This window comes from Osmerus mordax, chromosome 10 (genome assembly GCF_038355195.1).
Source record: "Osmerus mordax isolate fOsmMor3 chromosome 10, fOsmMor3.pri, whole genome shotgun sequence".
Taxonomy (NCBI): Eukaryota; Metazoa; Chordata; class Actinopteri; order Osmeriformes; family Osmeridae; genus Osmerus; species Osmerus mordax.
The window spans coordinates 6,344,447-6,365,065 of record NC_090059.1 but is presented as its reverse complement, the minus strand read 5'-3'; the positions used below and the strand labels follow the sequence as shown (position 1 = coordinate 6,365,065).

Sequence of the window (20,619 nt, the reverse complement as noted above, 5' to 3'; positions counted from 1 at the left end):
CCTGTATAAAGTTTGACTGACCCTTAAATGCAGACATCCCAAGTCTCCCGGAAGTTCCGGGAGTCTCCCGCAAGAACATACTCTTTGTTCTTGCCTGTCCTCTAGTGACTGCCTGACGCAGTTAAGAAAACAGCTGTGAGGACATTCTGGAGGGGTGGACCAAGTGACGAGCTGCAATTCTATGAAGAGGCTTCTTCAGAATTATGAGTATCAAGGATGCCATGTGGATCAACAATATGCCCTTGCTGTGGATGTCTGTAGTCACCCCAGGTACTAACAACAGACTGCACAGCATTGTCAAAAAAAATAGTATTGCCAAGGCTTAGTGGTATTGTTAGGAAATGTGTGACTATAATCGATCTTTTCACAAAAACAAAAAGCAGTCCATCCAAGTAATATAATCAATATTTTATTTCAAGGTTTAATCAATGATAATCCAATAACATGTCATCATATCACTACTCAGTATGAAGTGTCATCATGATTTAATAAAAAATTGTACTCAAGTAAGATATATTATAGTTATTATATACTGTAGTTATATATGATGTTCTATAGTCAGATTTATTATAGTATTAAAGAGTTTGCAATAATGTTTCACCTTCACATACTTAATCACTGATAATACAGAAAATTTTGAGCCTGGTCCTGATGAAAAACACAGTGAAATAATTGACAAAATAAAATGTTTAGGTTGTGCAAGTTAAAATCAAGACTACAAGACTAGTTTTCTTAACAGATCTCAGAAGTGAACACATTTATATTTCATGATGGGGTGAATCCCAAAAGCTGTTCAATTGGTTTGTATCGCCATTCGTCTGCTTCCAGCTCCTCAACCAAACTTGCCAGCTTCTCCATTCGAGACACCTGTTGATCTAAAGACACAAAAAAGGTTACTACGAATACAAATATATAAAGCTAACTCAAAAGGTGTCCCTAAAACACAACTCACTGACTTACCATGTTTCACCTGCTTTAGTGTGGATGCAACCTGATAGCTGAACACAGACTCACACAAAAATCTGTCTGAGCCATCTGAAAAACAAAGATGCAAACTTTTACATTATTGTTAATACTATGTGCACAGTGCCCGTGATGCAGTGGGTGATTAAGATGTCAGTGAAACACACAAATACAGATTCCTTGAACTATGTAAACTATAGATAGGGCACAGTGCCCGTGATGATGTCGGTGACACGCACAGATTTCTGGAATTATAGATAAGATACCGCAGTGCCTGTGATGAAGCTGGTGATGACAGTTTTCTCAGTGGTTTTGGTACCTATATTTCTCAGATCACAATTTAAATTCTCTGTCATCGCTGAAGTACTTCAACCTCCACATCTATTGTAGTCAAATTGCCAATGCTGTGGTTGCCTACATTAATGCAATTGATTATGTAGCCTTCATTTGTCTGCTGTTTCCTACGTTATAAATTGCTTGTTATGTTAATCAAAATGTACATATTGGTTCTCTGTAAAATTCTCTTATCTCCACAAACATGTAAACATTTAGTTCATAATAGAAGTTAATACAATGGTTGAGCCAGTTGTCATAATTGTAGGCTTAATTCATCATACACCGCTTATACTTTTGCAATGTGCAGGCAGTTTTGACATCAGTAAACACGTTACTGCACTCCGTTGGATTATAAAAAGGACACCTGCAAAATATAGCTACACTTTGCAGAGTGCCCGGTTCTCGAGATATTCGCTGCAGACTAGAGGACCAATCAGAGTGAAGGGACTGGGATGCAGAGGGATGCAAGCCAAACTGGAGGCAAATTATTTTACGTCAAAATGCTACTCCAAACAACGGCAGTCCATTGGATTATAAAGAGACACATGCACATGCAGAGACACATGCAGAGACATATGCAGAATAAGAACTTTGCCTGGTTTTCGAACTGATCATGGGAAACTAAACCCATTCTAATTTGTACACACACACACACACACACACACACACACACACACACACACACACACACACACACACACACACACACACACACACACACACACACACACACACACACAGAGACAGATTCCTGGCATTATTAGAGAGATAGAGTAGCATTTGTATCTGCTCTACGGCTAAGTAACAGACAAAGCAATTAAATGAAGGCTAAAGGATGTAGAACATTATCTAACTTTCCACATTATGCAAGCATGACCCTCTCGAAGATTTGATGACAGAAAAAAAAAAAAAAAACTTCACAAAAACACAGAAAGAGCAATAGAGTCCCTCAAGCCTCTCTGCTGTCCCACTTAGCTGTGTTCCCTTTGTCTTTGACCATGAACCACCCACTGCCCTACTGCATGACCCAAACTAGGAACATTAATTAGAGCAACAGGGATATGATGCAAGGGCGAGTAACCAGATGGGCTCTCTCTTCCCACTAACAAACCCTCTTGTCGTGTGGTAATGACGGAGAGAGGGGTGGTTGGTGACAGTGCACATCTTCCTTCTGGCACACCAGCAAACTCAAAAGTGGGTGCTAACTGAGCTGAAATTATTTTTAGGCAACACTTTCCCTTACGAAAAAAATATATTTATTGATGCAATCAAGATTCAACACAAGTACATTAAGTCCTGCAGTATAGCCAATACATTCTTTATTTATTTTTCTAACCCAAAAGGGGCATCCACAGGCCAATGCTCATTTTCTTTATCACAGGCAGCAATAAATATTCTGGTACTGATAGCATAGCTATTTTATTTTTTATTTATTTTTTGTATTTTTTCAGAAAGCATAGAAAGAATTTCCAAGCTTAACTCAAAATGATTGCTCTGCTTGCCAATATAATTTAAGTATCTTGTGACAAAGCAACTTGTCTTTAATATACTAAACTATAACTGGTAACTGAATATGGCTTCATCTTCTTTCTTGATTTTTATGAGGGACTTTTATACAGCAGAATATAAATTCGTTTTTCACTGTAGAATAATTTGGCTTTGGTGACTTTAATTGTATTGAAATGTTGTTGCTAATGGAAATAGCTTAAACAAAATTAAACATACCAGGACCCTTAGAGTTGTGGCATGTCTGTTTTTATTTTTGCACACAAATTCTCACAACCTATGTTATTATTATTATAACAGTGATGTACAAGGCATCTCCCTGGCTGGTAGGGATTTCATTGTTAGTCAGCTGGCTAATAATGCATAAAATAAAATAGAATTCCTATAATTAATGAGCTGTCGGGCTTCTGGTCAGGCTTCTGGTCCGACCTAATGCCATGGAAAAACACTCGTGAAAACTCAGAGAGAAAAAATAGAAGACACCTTGGGAAGAGCAATCCAGTAGGGATACCCTCCTCCAGAGGTGGTCAGTGAGAGAGAGAAGTGTAGACCAGAGGCTTATGCACAAGAGTAGATTATGGTGACACAGACATCCAAAGTTCTGAATCAGTAGAGCATCTGCAGTGCTCCACATTGGCACCTGTCAGTTCAAGCAGTGATAACCACTGGGATGAGAAGCACAGGATCAGCACGACACCACAGGACCAGGTAGGGGGCAGATAAGGGACGGGGAACCTTGGTAAGACCTTGGTAAACTGACTGGTTGGGTGTCCAACTTCACAGGATAGTTTTTCTTCACTACACTTTCTCATATAGAAGAGTCCAGCCATAGCGTCTTAATCTATTTATGTGGTCAAGTTTAGATTGCTTTTTTTCTTATTGCCATGTTTCGCTGTCAGTGCACAGACAGCTATGAGTCTTGACAAGAACATCATGATGTAGAAGAGTTGGAGATTCTTTGCACAGCTGTGCAGTACCATAAGAGGGGAAAGATAAATAGAAGGACTACATGATTGCACACAATAATAAAGCCATCAACAAGCTAGCGAGCTGGAACTCAGGTTTCACAAGGACAAATGTACTGGCCAACATACTACTTCAGGCTACAACGGTGCTACAAAAGATTATTCCCAGTATAGAAAATAACTACACTACTTAAATATAAATACATACACATGTTAACAAATAAAGGCCACATATGCCTTGCATTGACAGAACAAAGAAAGCAACTGTACCAGATATCCGTGTTACTCTGTCCTGTTTTCTCCCTTTCATTCCAAAACGTGACCAATGCCAGTCTCCCTTCTCTGCAGAACGCATTTGTCTATCGCATTAGTCTATCGCACAAACTAGCCTCCCTGCATCTACCCCTGCCTACCTATTTTTGCACTGGCTCTCGTTAGGCTCTACAAAACAGACACAATGTAAGGGATTGATGCGTGGTTGGGATATTGGCAGGTAGAGGCGGCAGAGAGATGAATGTTCTCCAAACTGATGGCCTTCATGGGCAAAGTCCATTATCAGCTGACTTATCATACCACAGTGATCAATTGAACACTTCTGGCAGTCCTTCCTCTAACTAGCCGCAATATTCACTGCATCCCCTGAATGGCAAGAACCAACAAAAAAGTGGTAAACAACCAAACAAGCAGAGCCAGCTAGGAGGGTGCTAAGGCTAGACAGTTCCACTACAACATACCTGACTCACACCAGTGTTTTACACCCTCTATGCATGTTGCATATAATACGGGATGTCATAAGTAAATCATTAATAAATGGAGCTGCTTTGTGGTTGTTTGGTGTTGGTGCTGTTGTCATTGTTGTTTTTTGGTATCTAAGTTGCCTGTTTGTCAGACGATTACTTTATGGAATATGATGAATTTGCAAAAAGACTAATACATACAGTATGTATCTCTGTAAGAGAGATTTACAGTAGTCTAATCCCAGTTGAATTGTCATAGACACCCTAAAGTGCTAAGACAATAAGAAGCCTACTATACACGACAACAACGTCTATCTGAAGCCGGTCTAGAGGGCACAGAATCCATGGCATATTAACAGTTAAGTTACCTTCCATCATTTCACCAGCACCTTTGGGATAGGTATAGAGGACTTTTCGTGGGGGGATGAGTTCTGAAGCACTGAACCCAGAACCAGTCACGGAGCTCCCGCTAACACCCCCGGCAGAGGAGGATGAGGAAGACGCTGCCATCCTGATCCAAAATGAGAACAGTTTCACGTTAACTCTCAGTGTAGTGTAGCCTATGTTGTACGCACTTTGTGATCTCAATAAGTGCTACACGTTGTACTAGCATTAGCAATCCCATAAACAATCAAACGCTTTATGACAGTCTAGCTAAATAAAATATTCCTAGACTACCTCCCAAGTAATAATATTACACCAAGCAAAACGTAATAGTCTATTCACTGAATACACCTTTGTAAGTTGGCTAGTCCATGTAAAAATAGACAAATCGTTAGCTAGATAACTAGTTACCGTAAGTGCTTTTTCTGCTTCTGTGTTTATGAACGTCGGGGATGAAATTTGATGTTAAATACAAAGGATTCTTCATGTCAGTTTACAGCCCACCACGAAGCTCTATCCACGCACTATATATCTCTGTGACGACGTAACGACTTTCTTACGCTAGACTGCCGTATGTCGCAAAATAATAGTCGTAAAATACCAAAGAATCGACCCACTCTTGCAAAATAGAAGTAACACGTTTAGTTAGCAATTTAGCGAAATAGCTTCATAAAATGGACATTTTACGTCCAGCGTTGATAAACATAAATGGCAGGATATACAGGAGAAATGTCATAAAAGAAGACCAGTACGAAGATGAGGAAGAGGAAGAGTTTTCGTACATGGAAGGTATAGCCTCCTGATCATGCAAGTCCAGGATTTCATCCTGTTCTCTACTTACAGCCAGGCCTACTACACATATTTGTCTTCGTATTTGTTATATTCGTTCATATGTAATTAACTTGAATTATTGTGTTCTTCAGAGAGTGAACTTGTAGATGAACCCTGTGACAACCACCCCATAGAACAGACAGATAAGGGTTACCGCTGTGCCATTGATGTTCCAAGTATTCTTTACAAGTGAGTTGGAGATCATTAGAAAGGCATGAAGTGTCTTCATGTCAGTGTTCTCTTTTCTTTCACAAGGTTGCATTTGAAAAAAGTCACTTTCATCGTCTCATACGTAGTTGCAGATACACAGATTAACGGTGAAATACTGTTCTTTTATCATAGGTACATCATTGGCAAAAAAGGAGAGACACGCAGGCGCCTTGAGGCCGATACAAAGACATCCATCGACATTCCAAAACAGGGACTGGAAGGACAGATTGGTTAGTCTGACCAGCCATTCAGACTCTGAAGCTTTGACTGTATATAGATCAGAAACATGTCTTTTTCATTCAACTTTTAACCAATGCATAGAATGACTGTTGGCCAAGTAAAGTCTGTGTGCTTGTTTTGTTCCACAGTTGTCATAGGCTCCCAGAAGGCAGCAGTCAGTTCTGCAGTCACGCGCATTGAGGTCCTGGTGGAGAGCTTCCGGAGGAAGCAGCCTTTCACCCACTTCCTGTCCTTTGCTTTGAGCCACCCTCAAATCCAAGAAGGATTCCTGAGGTTCAAAGAGGAAGTCTTGAAGAACTGTTCAAAGGTAAGGCACTCTTATCAATCATATGGTTGCAATAACAGAATGACTCAAACCAGTATTTAATGCCATTTGGTAAATATATAGCCATTGTATTTACTTTTTTGCATAGGATAATGGAGTAGATGAAAGCATCTTTCAGAATCCTGCTAAGCTTCACCTCACAGTTGGCACTCTAGTTCTACTGAATGACATGGAAGTAACCAAAGCCTGTGAACAGCTCCAGCAGTGTGAGGACATTATCAAGTAGGTGACTAAACTACTGGATGGAACTAAATATTTTAGCAGCTTTAATGAACTAATTATTTATTATGGTATCAGGAAAATTACAGGGGTGGGCCTTCCTTTGGAGGTCACTGGGATAGAGTACATGAATGATGACCCCGCCATGGTGGATGTCCTGTATGCCAAGGTCAATGCTAAAGATGGATCTGACAAGTGAGGAAGTCCAGTCTGATTATAAGCTTACATCTCACCCTGGGTTGTAAAATTGTATTTCAATTGAGGAGTATTCTTGTTTAAACTCAGAGATCCCATTGTGTTGTAGGCTTCAGCAGGTCGCAGAACAGCTTGTGGAGAACTTTGTCTCAGCAGGGTTGATGGTTAGAGAGTGGGACAGAGTAAAACTCCATGGAACTGTCATGAACACACTGTTTAGAAAACATCCCTCAGGTAAGGAAACCAGCGTTTGTTCAGTATTTAGATATCATGTGCTATATATCCCAGAGTTCAATTTTGTGTCTGGGAGGGCATATTTTAGTAAAACAGCATGTCTGTTCAGTGGGGTTTACTGGAAGGATACTGTCCTGATTCTTGATTTAAAACAGTGTCAAAGTAATCCATTGTACCTATTGGCCAATTATATCTAATAAAATAACTGGCAAGCAGTGACGTAAAGCTGCATCCTGAGAAACTACAACAACAACAACAACCCATAGAGCCACGTCTGTGAGCAACCTCTCCCCTTTGGTCAAAGCTTGTTTGTGCGGACTGGCCAATGTTTTCCAGTTTCCCCAACAATAGCTTCATTCTTTTGGCCATGGATAAAGTCCAGTTCCAGTTTTTCCAACCTGACTTTATGCAGGGCTGGTCTGTTACCCAGTACAAAGGAGGTGCACCCAGGCTCATTATGGTCTGTGTTTACCCGTGGTCAAAATTTACAGCTTGTTTTTGTTGTAATCACATCCCTGTTGACATTGGATTAGCGTTTTCGGGTATCGGTTCTACTAATGTAATTAACCTGACTCTCTCTGTCCAATGCTCAGTGTTATTGTGAAGTAAACTTGTTGTTTTATAAGCCTTTGTCTTATCAAGTGATTATGCATCTCTACTGTCAGGTCATCAAACCTTGCTGTGTTAAACCTAGTTAACCTTTGTTTTGTCACTTGTATTTCAGCTGAAGACAATGGAGGTCCAGGAAAACAGAACAGGGAGTCCTTTGATGCAAGAAACATACTAAAGGTCAGAGGAAATACATTTTTTGTTGCCTCAAACATTTCCTTATCACAAAACTAGATGATTTTTCAGCTCCTGTGCAATTAGGTATGATATAACAAAGTAAATGGAATATTTGAGAAAATGGCTCAGGTAACATTTGACATACCAGTGAATTTCCACTCTTACTATTGTGTTGGCTGCCCTCTAATGGTCATAGAGAAGGTTGACGATTTATGTCAGGGAAATTAATTTGAGCTTGTGCTGTGCCCATAGTATATTTTTCCGACTGACTGGTTTCAAGTTCAACAGACAAAGAAATGTACAAGAGAATGCACTTTATGTCTGTTTAAATAGAAGAACTAGAACCCGATCACAGTCTGAAATGTATGCCATAGGCTCTGCACTACTTGAGCTAATTGTTCATTGGTTAGAAATAGGGAAATGTACAAGAGAAAGCACATTCTATTTCAAATCAAATAACAATTAGCTGAACTAGAGCCTGTGGCATATATTTCAATATTTGACTGGTTGCTAGTTCTTCAAGTTAAACAGGCAGAATGTGCTTCCTTTATATTTCGCAAGCCAGTCTAAATAGCTAGATAAACATATGCTAAAGGTATGTGGTTGTGGATATTAAGCTAACCCATGCTTTGCCCTCTTGATGGCCTCCTCAAACACTAGATGGATATTTGAACAAACCAACTTACATTTCAGTCAGCATACCATGTTGGTTGTGTTTACTGCTCAGTATGTTTTGAAAGGTACGTTTAGTCTCCCACATTTGCCCTGAGAATGTAGCTTGAGAGTTCCTGACATATGTCCAACCAGTTACCATAGTAACATCATGTTTGTAAGTGAGATGACTCATCTTGTCATTCTGTGTATACTCACTCTCTCATTTACACTATGCACAGCCACAAAAGATAAAGCTTCAAATGCCCATGTTCTGTTTCTTAGCTTATGTGTAAAACTAACCATATTCTATGTTTTTCTCTCACGGCAGACTTTTGGATCATACTACTTTGGGGAGTTTAGTTTGAACACTGTCCAACTTTCCCAGAGGTACTCTACTGACTGCACTGGCTACTACACCTCAGCAAGCTGCATTACCTTCTCATGAAGAGTCTTGTGGACTGAGCATCATATAGTACATTAGGTAAGAGACCAAAGAATATTCGCCCCAAAGACTCTTAAAGTAACTTAGAACAGTGAGCAAGTCTGATATTGGGAATGAGCTTCAGCTTGCACTTTGTTGTCCAGCAGATGGCACCACACCCATTGATAAGAGGGGGATTAAGGAAGGGTGAGCAGGTGCCACATGGCGACATTATTCAACTGGTCATATGGACAGCCAGGCTGAACACTTGAGACTTAACGTAAGAGGAACGTTTACGGCTAATCTACCACTGAGCTGACCGGCAGACAAGATGTTTAGAAAGGCTGTTTGATAAACCAATGCTGTTGTACTTAACTACTTGTTACTATTCCATCATTTTATTTACCATATAGACACTTATATCCAAAATTACGTACAAATAATGCATATTGAAAGAACAGCAGAAGACCAAGAATCAGAAGTGCACTGATGGGAGTGCAAGGACCCTTCTTTCTTTGTGCAGGGGTAGCTAGATGACCCAATGTTGCAGAGTGAAGCTCCTGAACTGGTATGTATGGCTGGATGATGCCCTGGACGTATGTGGGGCCTGTCCTGTTGGCCACAGCCTACTCAAATGTCAGGGATTTGTGCCTGCTCCTTGCAGCAGGATTGTACTGTGGCCTGGACGAGCATCTGGGTGTAGTACTCTGCCCGAAACAGAATGTTCCTCTTTATGTTGCGTAGAGAATACCTGCCAGTTGTCGTTGAGCAATGTGTCTCTTGAAACCCAGGTTGTCATCGTGGACGACGCCTAGCGTTCTTGCCGAGCGAGAGGCTGCTACACAGCCTTGTCATTAGTGATGGAGATCTCTCGAGCCGAAGAGGATCTGGCAGGAATGAAGCTCCGTCTTGTGGGGATTCAGTTTCAGGTAGTGGGAGGACAACCACGACACAGCTGATTGTCATCAGTGTAGACTGGTAAGAGAAGCCAAATGATTGGATGACCAAGCAGAGTGATCTGGTGTAGATGGAGAAGAGGAGGGGTCTGGAAGGTCCTACCAGATAGTAGGACCTGGACTAGAAGAGAGAGCAGTTCCAGCAGCCCATTTTGATCAGAAAGGAGATGAGAAGCTGGTGGTTGACCGTGTCAAAGGCTGCAGACGTAGTGGAGGATCAGCACGGATTAGAGGTTGGAAGATGTAGCTGTGTTGAGGGCCTCTGTCACCGCCAGTAGAGCCAGTGTCTGGCTTTGAAGCCAGATTGGTGGTGAGTCTAGCAAGTTGTTCCTGGTTAGGAAGGTGAATCGCTGACTAAGAGCAGCACATTCCTACCAGATAGTAGGACCTGAACTAGAAGATTGGTGATTGAGTCTAGCAAGTTGTTCCTGGTTAAGAAGGTGAATCCCTGACTAAGAGCAGCACATTCCAGTTCTTTTTTTAAAAGAACAATCGGAGGGAAACCGAACGGACGTCGATGTAGGACAGGGACGGCTTTTTTGGCAAGGGAATGACTTGAGCCATCATGAAGTCTGAGGGGACAACACCAGTGGTTAAGGAGGTGTTGATGATTGACGAAAGAAAAGGGAGGATTTCACCAGATACGGACTGGTGATGGGATCCAGAGGGCCTGAAGTCAGTGGGCCATGATGAGTTGTTTCGCAAATTGTTATACCATTGAAATGTACCATTACCATGTTGTTTCCATAAAACCTAGTTCCTTCCCATTCAGAAGACAGACATGGTTGTATGTTCTGCATCTCGGTGAATGTAAGCGCAGCAAGACCTGACTCAGCCCAGTGCAGCCTCCTGTCTTGCCTCCCAACCCGCCCTATGCCACCTTCTGCTTGGTATGCAGGAGGAGGATCACAGAGGCCGCTTCTGTTTGTCAGCTCTGCCCTCCCCACCCCGCCCCCCATTTCAGCAGAGTGAGTTCCCTGTGTTTCTGGAGTCTTGTCAACACAAGCCGATTAGACAGGGATATGTAAATGTCTCTTTTGGAAAACACAGCCAGCCACCCAAGCATTGATTAGTGTGCCTTTCCCTGTCTTTGTCTCCTGAGACAATGCTTGTTAAAGTCTTGGCCTGGGATGAAAATCACACTCAGGTGCATGCCTGACGGATTCTGAGAAACACCAATGTGTCTCCAAGCAAACACATAGGGAGATTGGGTGTTTTACAAGTTGATTAGACTCAGTAAGACCAGACCTCATCTATTTCAACAGAGACAGGATTCAGTCTAAATATTCACGAAGAGTAATGCTACAGAGACATGTTGGATAACTGTTAGGCGAGGTTTCTTCTAACTCCCCAGTCAATATCTGTGTAAAATATTTGCAAAAAACCTAGAAATAACTGCAGCCGCAATGCTCCTCTGCCTAATTTGCGTTGCAGTGACTTTGACTCTTGACAAGTTAGTGTTGTGTTTCTACTTGTGTGAATGTTTTCTATGTAGTGGCAGCTTGTATCTTTTGGGGGCAGGGTAGATACTGTATATATGCCTATGTAGTCCGATCATTGCAGCCTACAGTGGGAGGCTTTGACCGCTGAGGTTTTCTATTTGTCTCTTCCATGCCTGATAAATGAGATCTCAATGCTGACTTTGGGGTTCTGGTTTTCTGCAAGGATTTATCCTTTCTGTTCTTTTTTTAAAGATTAAGATGAATTACGGTAATTGTGTAAGTTATGTGGTATTCATGGTTCTATGGAACTCATGATAAAATTATTAATTTTTCTTTCTGTATGACATTTCATCACCCAATGTTGTATTTTTTATTTGGTATCTCACACAAGCCATATTTTCATTGCAGGAACCAATAAGTCCCTGATCCGGGGGGGGGGGGGGGGGGGGGGGGATTTCAGATTCTGATTAGTTGAGTACTCACAGCAGCATACGAGTATTTCATCCAATCATCCATCCAACCAACCAATCATCCGTCCAACCAGTCTTCCAATCATCCATGCCATTTAATCGGCATGGGGGGGGGGGTTAAATCTCCACATTACTTTGTCAAATCTGTTTTCTCACTATGGCATTTTGGTAATTTTGATTCCGCTTTGCTACTACTGCTCATCTATTTTCCAGTAATGACCTAATGACCCCATTACCCCAAAGAAGTACATCACGTTCAACAGCATCACAACTTGAATCTCCTCCATGTTTAGTGTTGCTTGCTTTGCACGGTGTACAATGCACATGTCAGTCAACTAATTTGCCTGTTTTCTTCTGGGGAGAGTTCCTGTAATGAAAATGCGGCTAACAATGTACAAGTACAAGTTCTGCAATACAAGTCCACTGCAAGTTTCTGTGGGTCAAAAGTCACAAGGTAGCTGTCAAAGTTTTTGTAGAGTGGTAAAAGTATTTTTATGTAAACTATCTACTCCCATTAGATGAGCAATGTCCTCCAGGCCATTGGCTTTAACAGTCCCTGCTTAAAATACCAGAGAGAAGCCAGTGTGAAAGAGAAAGTGTTCTCAGGTCAAATAAATCACAATTTTACTGCTACAGCCCTAACATAGCCCTAATAATATACACTCCCTCTAAAGTGGATTTGGAAATTGGGCTGTTATAAGTACTGTGTGTACAACAATCTTACAACAATTCCTATTCATATACTGAAACTGTTCTCAGTTCTGTTGACATGATAAAACATGATAATGTGAAAAAGCTTCCCCTCTCCGTTACCCTAGTTTCCCTCCGACCAACCCACTCCACCTCCACCCTCTACCCTTTGACATGATAGATCAAGGCACAAAAACAGCCTCAAATAACTGCAAACAAACTTTTACGAAATTAAACTACCAGCACAACTTATCCACCAACCATATTTCCTTTCTACCCAGGAGTCCCACGGCCACTAGACATATCAACAGCATTCAGACACAAAGGCCACAAGAGCCAATTTCAGGTAAACAAAGAATGTACATGAAGTATATGGATACTATTCTTAATAACCAGTAAGCAAGCAAGCAACATACCACATAGCTGAAAAAGACACTTAACCATAATATTTACAATAACACCAATTTTCTGTAGTTACTCATGACAATAAAACAAATCATTTCAGTTTGGCTTAGTGTAATTGTGCTGTAGAAAGCTGGATATTGTCATTCTAAACCATGGAATGCAATTTTTCTTACTGTTATTAGAAATGATGCTCTCATTGAGAATGATTTTATATACCTCGAAACATCTAAGGGGAGAAAATAGATGTTTGAAAGATGTGACCTTTAAAAGCCATAGATATGTTAAATTTACATACCTGAAGTGATTGGAGCACACAGGAAATCAATTAAGCTGTTAATTACTTTTTAAGGTCAAGGTAACTTTTTCCCATTAAGTGTCTTGCAGTAAAACTACTAATGGCTTAAGGTTCATTAAACATACAAATGCGTAGGCTACGTTTTTACAAAACACAATTAAACTAGAGAGAGTTTTTGACACTGTTTTGAGTGTGGATCAGCTCCCTGATCAGGTTATAACATTAACTAGTATCAGAGATTTCTCTCTGCTACAATTACTACCTTAATATAAATAACTCATTCATCTAAAGGTAGGAGGTCCTCAGTAGCAGCATACGGTTTAGTGCAGGAACAAGAAAGCAGGTGCTTGATACCATCGTTGGCACTGTAATATGAAACGTATTATTTTCTTTAGCATTGTGTGTTCATTGTTTGAAATGCTATTCCAGCTGAGAGTCTCTGGCATCTACCTGTCAACACTCATCACATTGTCACTGATGGGAATTGATGGACAGTCAAGGTTAGAGTATTTGAAATGTGCCTCTTGCGCACACGTACACACTGAGAGAGGCAGGTGATCCCTGCTGCAGCTCTTTATCATGCAGTGTGTGGAAGGCAAACCTGCAGCTGTCAGTGTCTGTTAAACCAGAGATCCATCCACACAGGGCAGGGAGGCACAACCACAGGGGTCTGAACAGCAGCTAGCTAGGAAGGCCTCCAGTTGTTTTTGTTGAGCAGCTGAATATAGAATGAGTGAACTGCAACGTCATACCACCCTGGAAGCTAATATAGTGGGATTTCACTGGAAACTGATCATTTAGCATCTCACTTACTTGTCCAATTAACATGCTAATTTGGGATTTGAACTGTCAATCATTCAATCCACATTAGCAGTTGCGACCTGAATCATTCGTCACCTTTTTCTGCTCCTGAAAACCCAAGCCATTTTATTGTGTGCACTATTAAAACTGTCGCTTAATAGATTATTTCTCCTCTGGCGTAGCTGCTTCCCAATAGTTCCCCTTTAATTAACCAAACCAACCCAGAACGTGTAGGCGTTGGAAGCATTATCATTATTTTTATTATTATTAAGCAACCATGTCTACTGTTCATTCAAATTCTCAATGTGTGCAGCACACATACAGGTGAAATGCTTCCAATGCTGTCTGCCTAGCCCAGAGTACACTGACGCAATGGGGGTGAGTGCAAAATGGATTCAGAATGCGCTCCACCAACTTTGCACTCATAATAGCTGTGTGACCTAGTTTGAATTAAACCTACACATTTATAGCAACTCCCCTTACAGTTGCAAGTCACTTGAGATTACTTCTTATATGCCGCCAATGAGACTTGCTCTGTTTGAAAAAATACCAACACGGCTGCTTTGATGGGGCTTTCCAATAATCTTCAGTGAAAAAAAAATCAGTTAACTGGTTAACAGTGAAGCAACTCAGAACCAGTGTTTTATACAGTGTCAAGAATAGATATCAAAACTTGGGGAAACCAATTTCTCATAGCCACTGTACTAAATCAAACATTGTTTATGTCCTGCAGGGCGGAGATTAATACCATGTTGGAGAGGTGGACGACCAACAGTGTAGATAGACAGTCTTCTCCCCCCCAGCAGCTATGGACAGCAGACAGCAACTCTATCTCTGCTTCTAACACAATGGACCTCATCTTTATCTCCAGATCCTCTAAGCAGGTACCATGAATCAGACTACTTGGTGTGCCATGCTGAGTGTCTACCCTATCAAGGTCAGGCTTCAGATGAACAGTGTCCTGTTAAAATGTGTCTCAAGTGTTTTCCATTGGGCGGGAGAAATGCCTGGATTTCAATGATCTGCAATAAAGTCCAAGCATTAAATCTTGGTTTGTGACATTTGAGGATTCCCTTTTTTAAGGATGGCAAAATTAACCAAGGATTATGTTAATAAATCATAGTTTCCACTGTTTGTCATTGAGCAGCTAAATGGACATCTACATTCTATATATTATTGTCTGATGTAAAGACCTGAACATTTTTGTTTTAATCTGACTATAGGTCATGTGTGAGTAGCCAATAGAGTGAGGAGGTACTACTAAACACGTCTGCCAATTAATCTCTGGCAGATAGTTTGGTCTCTGCCCTTTTTACATTTTGCAGATAACAAATATTTGCAGATTACAGCATTTGCCGATAACCAACTCGGGGTGTATTCAATTTGACTGTCTTTTTGTGATTCAAATAAAGTGCTTCTCTCTTCGACGTCTTTGTGTAAAATGATTAAAGCTTACCCGATAGAAAAGATGAGCTCCATCAAGGGAAGAGGAGTAGAAGGCAGGAAGATGACATCAGTTAATCCAGCGTTTTAATTAAAGGCTCTCGTCCACAGCTCACCTCAAGGGACCAACATGTAAGGAAGAGATACGCAGCAAAAAAACATAAATATCCCTGGTTGAGTGTCATTTTCTTGTGCTGCGTCTCTGTAGATGAAGTTTGATTGACACCAGCTGCACACATACTGTTTATGTTTTATTGTTTAACCTTTGTATTAACATACTGTATGCTAATTAATGAAAAGGAATGAGTTTTCAAGGACGTCTGGACCTCTGATAGGCAACCAAAGCACACTTGCTGAGGAAGCATAAGACCTACATCTGCAGGAAGGTTGTAAATAACATTAATAATCCCACATGACTGGTTCTTCATATGAAGATGTATCCATAACTCATATAACCTGTACATCCCTCTAATCTTCTGGATTTGCCCTAGCATATACTCTACCTCAAGAATGAATCTTACCATGATTTCTGTCTGTTCCAATGGATGGCTAAAGCTATGTTGTCTGCCTTGTGACCACTATTGATGATAAGAAGAGGCAAGCAAGCTTGTATTTGAGCTGTTCTGTGACAAACGTACCGACTCTTCAATCCAACCCATCCCACAAGCCCTTTTCAAACCCTTTGCCACACATGATAGACTAGTTAAAGACTTGATTTTTATGTTTCACTGTACTGCAGTAGCTATAGTTCACTGTTTGAATCAGGTTGATGCTGCAGCTGTCCTTCTGTGCTACCATAGGACCAGGAGAATCCAGAAATGTAGTCTGATCATGAACATGATGGATGGGGACCTCTCGTAACACATCTTGTCGAGGGTCACCTAATGTTGACAGGCACAGCTGGCTGTCTTGGCTTCTGTCCTCCTTCACAGCCCTGGGACTCTGCCGACTCAGTAAAGTCTGCATCGGCCACGTCAACTGTTTTGTTGACTGAATGTCTTTCCTCCTGCTAAGTAGTGTAAAGATATGGTAAAGTGAGCCAGCTGGCTGTCCAGCTTAGGCTGAGGTTAGAAACCTTAACCCCAAATGAACCTGTTTGTGAGAATGAGGTCCTACATGCGAAGGAAGCCCATACAGTATGTATTGGAAAATAGATGTTTTTTTTAAATTGACAAGAATCCTCACATTGTTGTAGTATTATAATAGATAGTATTTTATTTTTATGTTAAGATTGGGATACCAAGGGAACGACACATTTCCGGGTGGTAAGACAAGAAAGAAACATAAAAAAAATAAACACATATGAGTTGTAGTGTTTGTTATTGCAGCAATATACTGGTTTGAATAAAAAAAGCCAATTAACAGCTTTTAGGAAGCCCCCCCCCCCCTCTCTCTCTCTCTCTCTCTCTCTCTCATTCATGCTTGCGTTTCGACAACCGTGGTGTGGAGCATATTCGAGTCGGTCAACATTGCATCGCGAAACCTTGGATAGAGGACATATGATATACTGAACTGCAACACAAATATGGTCGGCATGAAAGATCTTGGTTGCTTGCTGGTGCCCTTTCTTGTGTTGATCGGGTTTTCGATGCAGGTAGATGTGATAAGTGAGAAAGAGGGAGAAAAGGCAGGAAATTTCATGGAAGATGAGCAATGGCTGTCTACCATCTCTCAATATAGTCGTAAGATCAAACACTGGAATCGCTTCAGAGACGTGAGTCTGTTCTTTTAATCGTTACATCATGTCATATTGTTTGTCTATTCAATTTAGAAGAAGAGAAACCTGAACGCATGAATTACATATGGGTTATATCATAGGTGAATATCGGACGTTGAGGCAAAACTGTTTATTATGGTAACTAATTGTATGATTCCACTTAATTCCACTCAGTATACACAGTGATCAATGCAACATGAGTAAACACTGTGAAAAAAACAGTTAATAAAACTGGTTAAAGTTACAACACACATATATAATAACTGTGTATGCCAATTGAGACTAAATGCAGGTACTATTGAATATGTATGATGACTTAAATGTTGGCTTTAGATAAAGGCCTTTAATTAAAGAATTGTATGAAATTGTGAGGGCGCAGTTATGCAGAATTACATCTCATAAACTGATCATGCTTGTTTGCACTATGCTGTTGCTTTCTTTTAGCACATGAGTATTGTAATGAACTTATAACAATTAAATTACATTTTTGTTTTTAAATTCACAATTTTAGTCAGTTAATCTGAGGTAGCCTACTTTACAACATTTCAACAAACAGTGCTTGATAGATGCCATGTCAAAATGAATCAACAAAAGTAATGTACATGTGCAAATCCATGATATTTGTGATCCTAACAGTTGTTTATTGTATTGTTTCATTGTATTTATAGACTGTTTCTAGAGTAAAGACATTACTTTTACAATGTAGAATAGTCAGAACTACGTAATTGAATAGATTTATAAGGATTATCTGAAATTAGGGGAACGTTGCAAGCAATTTGCTGCTCAGCTCCTAAGGGAAACTTGGATATTCAGTCTGGTGTTGTGTTTGTATTTACCAATCAATAATTATTGATTTTGTCACTCCTTCCCATGCATTTAAAATGTTCTCCTGTACAGTGGGTGACCATCGAGGTAGCACTAGGCTATTTGCTGTTGCTATTTGTGGACTCTCACCTACAGTAGGAGTATTTGTGGTTTGAATTCAAATATTCTAAAGGCAAGCATTTTCAAGAACACTCACAATCATAGGACAGGTGAAGACAATGCTACACTTGTGTGTCAACCATCAGGCAAGCTGGCAGGAAGTTGGGTGTGGCAGTGCCATGATAGTGGTACACTTGGAGATGGCTCCCTGCGTGCCAAGGACAGAACACATGGCATGAAACAGAGCACAGTGCCCTCAGAGGGGGTAGTTGGTTAGCAACGGCTTTAATCCCAGCCTCCTCCATAACGACGAGATGGTCACTAGATCTCAATGCCAGGGGAACATACTCTCATAACAAACAAACAGGAATCTCTGTGGATTATGAACACACAGAGATGGCACAGTGATTGGCCATTCATTGTTGACAGCCCAACAGACTGATGGATTGCCATTAAAATGAGTCTGCAGGTACTTTGGAATATTAAGTGATGCTGTCTATAGAAGGCAATGTGAAGACTTGTAAGAAGTTTTGTAAACGTCAATTGGTACACAGCCCTGGAAAGAGCTTTGTGATGTAATTTATATTTCAGTAAAAGTGAATGTCACTGTATAAAGGATTTGATTTGAATTGGATTGGTTGGTTTTGCCTTAGCAGATTTCTGAATTGAATTGATTAGCGCTATGTTATTGAACAAGGATAAATAATGAGAGGAAACAATGCATGCAACCTGCTGAGACAGAAGGTGTCAGAATAGTGCACAGCGGGCGTCAAGGTGTTATACGCGTCTTATTATGGACCACGTTACCGTCAAAGTGGTCATCACAACACATTTCAACAAGTCAACTAGCACTGCAAATATCACGCTGAATAATTCTTTTGCACTCTGTTCACAGAAAGATGATAGCTAAGAATGCACACACAGTTAGTTCACATGAGGAGTCTCAAGAGACAAGAAAGGTCAGACAGTGAAGATGGGCACTGGAAGAGCAAGCCTCATTAAAAAGCCCATTACCAAATGACAATGTAGACCTCTCAAGCTCAACACTCAATACTATTTGTCACAACTCGATTATGATCGTTTGAAAAAAGAAACAGCTGCCTGTTTAGGGTCCCATTTTTGGATTTGCGTTCTGGTGCTTGAACGCCATCCTCCTCTGCTTTGGGGAAGAACCCAACCCGGCGCCAAGGCGGACAATGCTCTGCTGTTCAGGGCCGACTTTCCCGCTCCCATATCTCTCTCCACAGCGCAAGCAAGGAGCTCATTAAAGTGCAGAGCAGATCTGCAGCCACAGAGGGCTGCCTGGGATTGCACCTGTTATACTGCCAACTAAATTTTTAATGAGGGGAAATTGCTACATCCTTTCTCTGCAAATGGCTTCTGAGTTCCTTTGGTTTTTATGATTAGTACGTGGAATTATCCAGAATAGTAGTAGTGAAGGGGACTGGCGCCCCATGAGAATCTTTTAAGTTGCCTACCTCGTTAATTGAGGACAGTGGCCAATGGATAAACAGTGATAAGCCATTGATTGAGGTAGCAGCCGCGTTCTTGGATTTGAGCCTACATTTTGTATATTTTTACAGTGCAGACCAGTAATAATGTGATCCATATATTTTACAGTGGAGAAGTACATGGAAATTGTATGCATATGAACGCAATAAATCAATGTGTGGATAAAGGCGCCGTTAAATTGCCTTGGAGTCTGCTTTAGCATCTGCTAAATGAAAATCACTGCCCTGTGATCAAAATCACAGGGCAGTGTGTTTTCCCCAAGTATGGTAGCCTACAGTGCACCGGTGTTGTGCTATACATGTCATTAGGCAGACACTAGGCTAGCACTGACCCGTGCTCCTTTACCAAGCCCATAGCCTGATTGCAGTGGAAGCTCTGCCTAAGCAACAGGACTCAAACGTTTATTAGCCTCCCACAGGACTCATGCTTAAGCACTAACAGCCAATGCAATTATGGATTGGAAAGAGTGAATGCAAAGTCCATTAGGTGTTGATATGTAATCAAACTCCCAATTAAAAAGTGTGCAGGCACAGAGAGAAAAAGACAATAACAAATAAATGAGCGATCCACAAGCGAAATCCCAGGGTCAGGCTATCAAATAGTGCGTCCATAGCTCCCTGCACAAAGAGCGTTAATTAGATCCAAATGGCAAAACTGGTGGATGGTGATATTTTTTTTCTCCTGTTGCTTTGAACAAAAGATAAGTGCACTGGCCTGTTGACATGCATGCTGGAGGTCAATGTGAAAGGGGCTGCTGATATGCTGTGGTGGAAGCCTTTGAAACAACAGAAGAAACCAAATTAAGAGATGCATGCCGGGTTTTCTGGCTTCCCGGCGCAAGCGTGGGTGACTCTTAATTTGGTACAGAGGCTGTTCCTTTGGTAAACTATGCTTGGTGCCTGAAGAAGAATTTACACCCGCCTAGCTCAGAGGAACCCATTGTGAAGGCTCTTAAACC

The 20,619-nt window shown here is 40.9% G+C and overlaps 3 protein-coding genes across 5 annotated transcripts in view; 2 read left to right on the top strand and 1 right to left on the bottom strand.

Moving 5' to 3' along the window:
- Window positions 1-403: 403 nt before the first annotated feature.
- anapc16 (anaphase promoting complex subunit 16) lies at window positions 404-5,428 on the bottom strand. The gene is made up of 4 exons (XM_067245054.1): window positions 5,303-5,428; window positions 4,876-5,018; window positions 961-1,035; window positions 404-875 (listed from the first exon to the last, which is right to left on the bottom strand). Exons 2-4 carry the CDS (start codon window positions 5,015-5,017, stop codon window positions 766-768), a joined length of 327 nt encoding a protein of 108 aa, XP_067101155.1. The 5' UTR covers window position 5,018; window positions 5,303-5,428; the 3' UTR covers window positions 404-765.
- A 51-nt stretch (window positions 5,429-5,479) lies between these two features.
- On the top strand, window positions 5,480-15,492 carry ascc1 (activating signal cointegrator 1 complex subunit 1). 3 transcript variants are annotated; one of them, XR_010877481.1, is made up of 11 exons: window positions 5,480-5,680; window positions 5,815-5,911; window positions 6,065-6,162; window positions 6,301-6,479; window positions 6,586-6,719; window positions 6,795-6,911; window positions 7,021-7,145; window positions 7,870-7,934; window positions 8,914-9,066; window positions 9,174-9,286; window positions 14,799-15,492. XR_010877481.1 is itself a non-coding variant. In XM_067244579.1 (10 exons), exons 1-9 carry the CDS (start codon window positions 5,566-5,568, stop codon window positions 9,028-9,030), a joined length of 1,047 nt encoding a protein of 348 aa, XP_067100680.1. In that variant the 5' UTR covers window positions 5,480-5,565; the 3' UTR covers window positions 9,031-9,066; window positions 14,799-15,492. The 3 variants fall into 3 exon arrangements, 1 of the variants encoding a protein (XP_067100680.1); XR_010877482.1 differs by having other exon boundaries at window positions 9,171-9,286; XM_067244579.1 differs by lacking the exon at window positions 9,174-9,286.
- The window catches only part of LOC136950702 (testican-2-like), a 29,244-nt gene continuing 23,439 nt past the window's right edge, over window positions 14,815-20,619 (top strand). Inside the window, exon 1 of the mRNA XM_067245145.1 lies at window positions 14,815-14,949. Coding sequence (XP_067101246.1) covers window positions 14,815-14,949 — 135 coding nt within the window. The remainder of the gene's footprint in view (window positions 14,950-20,619) is intronic.

Bases quoted from the DNA above. Each gene is read 5' to 3' on its own strand.
- anapc16 (XM_067245054.1), bottom strand. From the start codon at position 5,017: ATGGCAGCGTCTTCCTCATCCTCCTCTGCCGGGGGTGTTAGCGGGAGC. The intron at 1,036-4,875 runs GTAACTTAACTG...TTTGTTTTTCAG, and splicing joins TGCTGGTGAAATGATGGAAG to ATGGCTCAGACAGATTTTTG. The intron at 876-960 runs GTAAGTCAGTGA...TTGTGTCTTTAG, and splicing joins ACTAAAGCAGGTGAAACATG to ATCAACAGGTGTCTCGAATG.
- ascc1 (XM_067244579.1), top strand. From the start codon at position 5,566: ATGGACATTTTACGTCCAGCGTTGATAAACATAAATGGCAGGATATAC. The intron at 6,480-6,585 runs GTAAGGCACTCT...TTTTTTGCATAG, and splicing joins TCTTGAAGAACTGTTCAAAG to GATAATGGAGTAGATGAAAG. The intron at 7,146-7,869 runs GTAAGGAAACCA...CTTGTATTTCAG, and splicing joins GTTTAGAAAACATCCCTCAG to CTGAAGACAATGGAGGTCCA.